General features: G+C 64.0%; 1 protein-coding gene across 1 annotated transcript in view; it reads left to right on the forward strand.

The window, feature by feature from the left end:
• NFKB2 (nuclear factor of kappa light polypeptide gene enhancer in B-cells 2 (p49/p100)) overlaps window positions 1–273 on the forward strand; it is a gene marked incomplete at both ends in the record, with an annotated part of 5999 nt that extends 5726 nt beyond the window's left edge. The window contains 2 exons of the mRNA XM_010187136.1: window positions 4–90; window positions 162–273. Coding sequence (XP_010185438.1) covers window positions 4–90; window positions 162–273 — 199 coding nt within the window. The remainder of the gene's footprint in view (window positions 1–3; window positions 91–161) is intronic.
• Between the last annotated feature and the right edge of the window lie 10 nt (window positions 274–283).

Here is a 283-nt window from a genome sequence, read left to right on the forward strand (position 1 = left end):
GAGCTGGCCAAGCGCCTGGGGCTCTGCAGCCTGGTAGAGACCTACAAGGACACCCCCTCACCCAGCATCAGCCTCCTGCGCAGTTACGAGGTCAGTGTCTGGTTGGGGTGCCCCCATCGCCTTTATGGCTACCGGCCCCACTCAGTGCCCTCTCTCCACAGCTGGCAGGGGGCAGCTTGGGGGGCCTGCTGGAGGCGCTGGACTCCATGGGGCTCCGCAAGGCTGTGAGGATGATCCACAAAACTGAGGCACTGGAGAAGCTGCAAAGCACAGGTACGGGGAG

This window comes from Mesitornis unicolor, unplaced genomic scaffold (genome assembly GCF_000695765.1).
Source record: "Mesitornis unicolor isolate BGI_N332 unplaced genomic scaffold, ASM69576v1 scaffold28986, whole genome shotgun sequence".
Classification (NCBI taxonomy): domain Eukaryota; kingdom Metazoa; phylum Chordata; class Aves; order Mesitornithiformes; family Mesitornithidae; genus Mesitornis; species Mesitornis unicolor.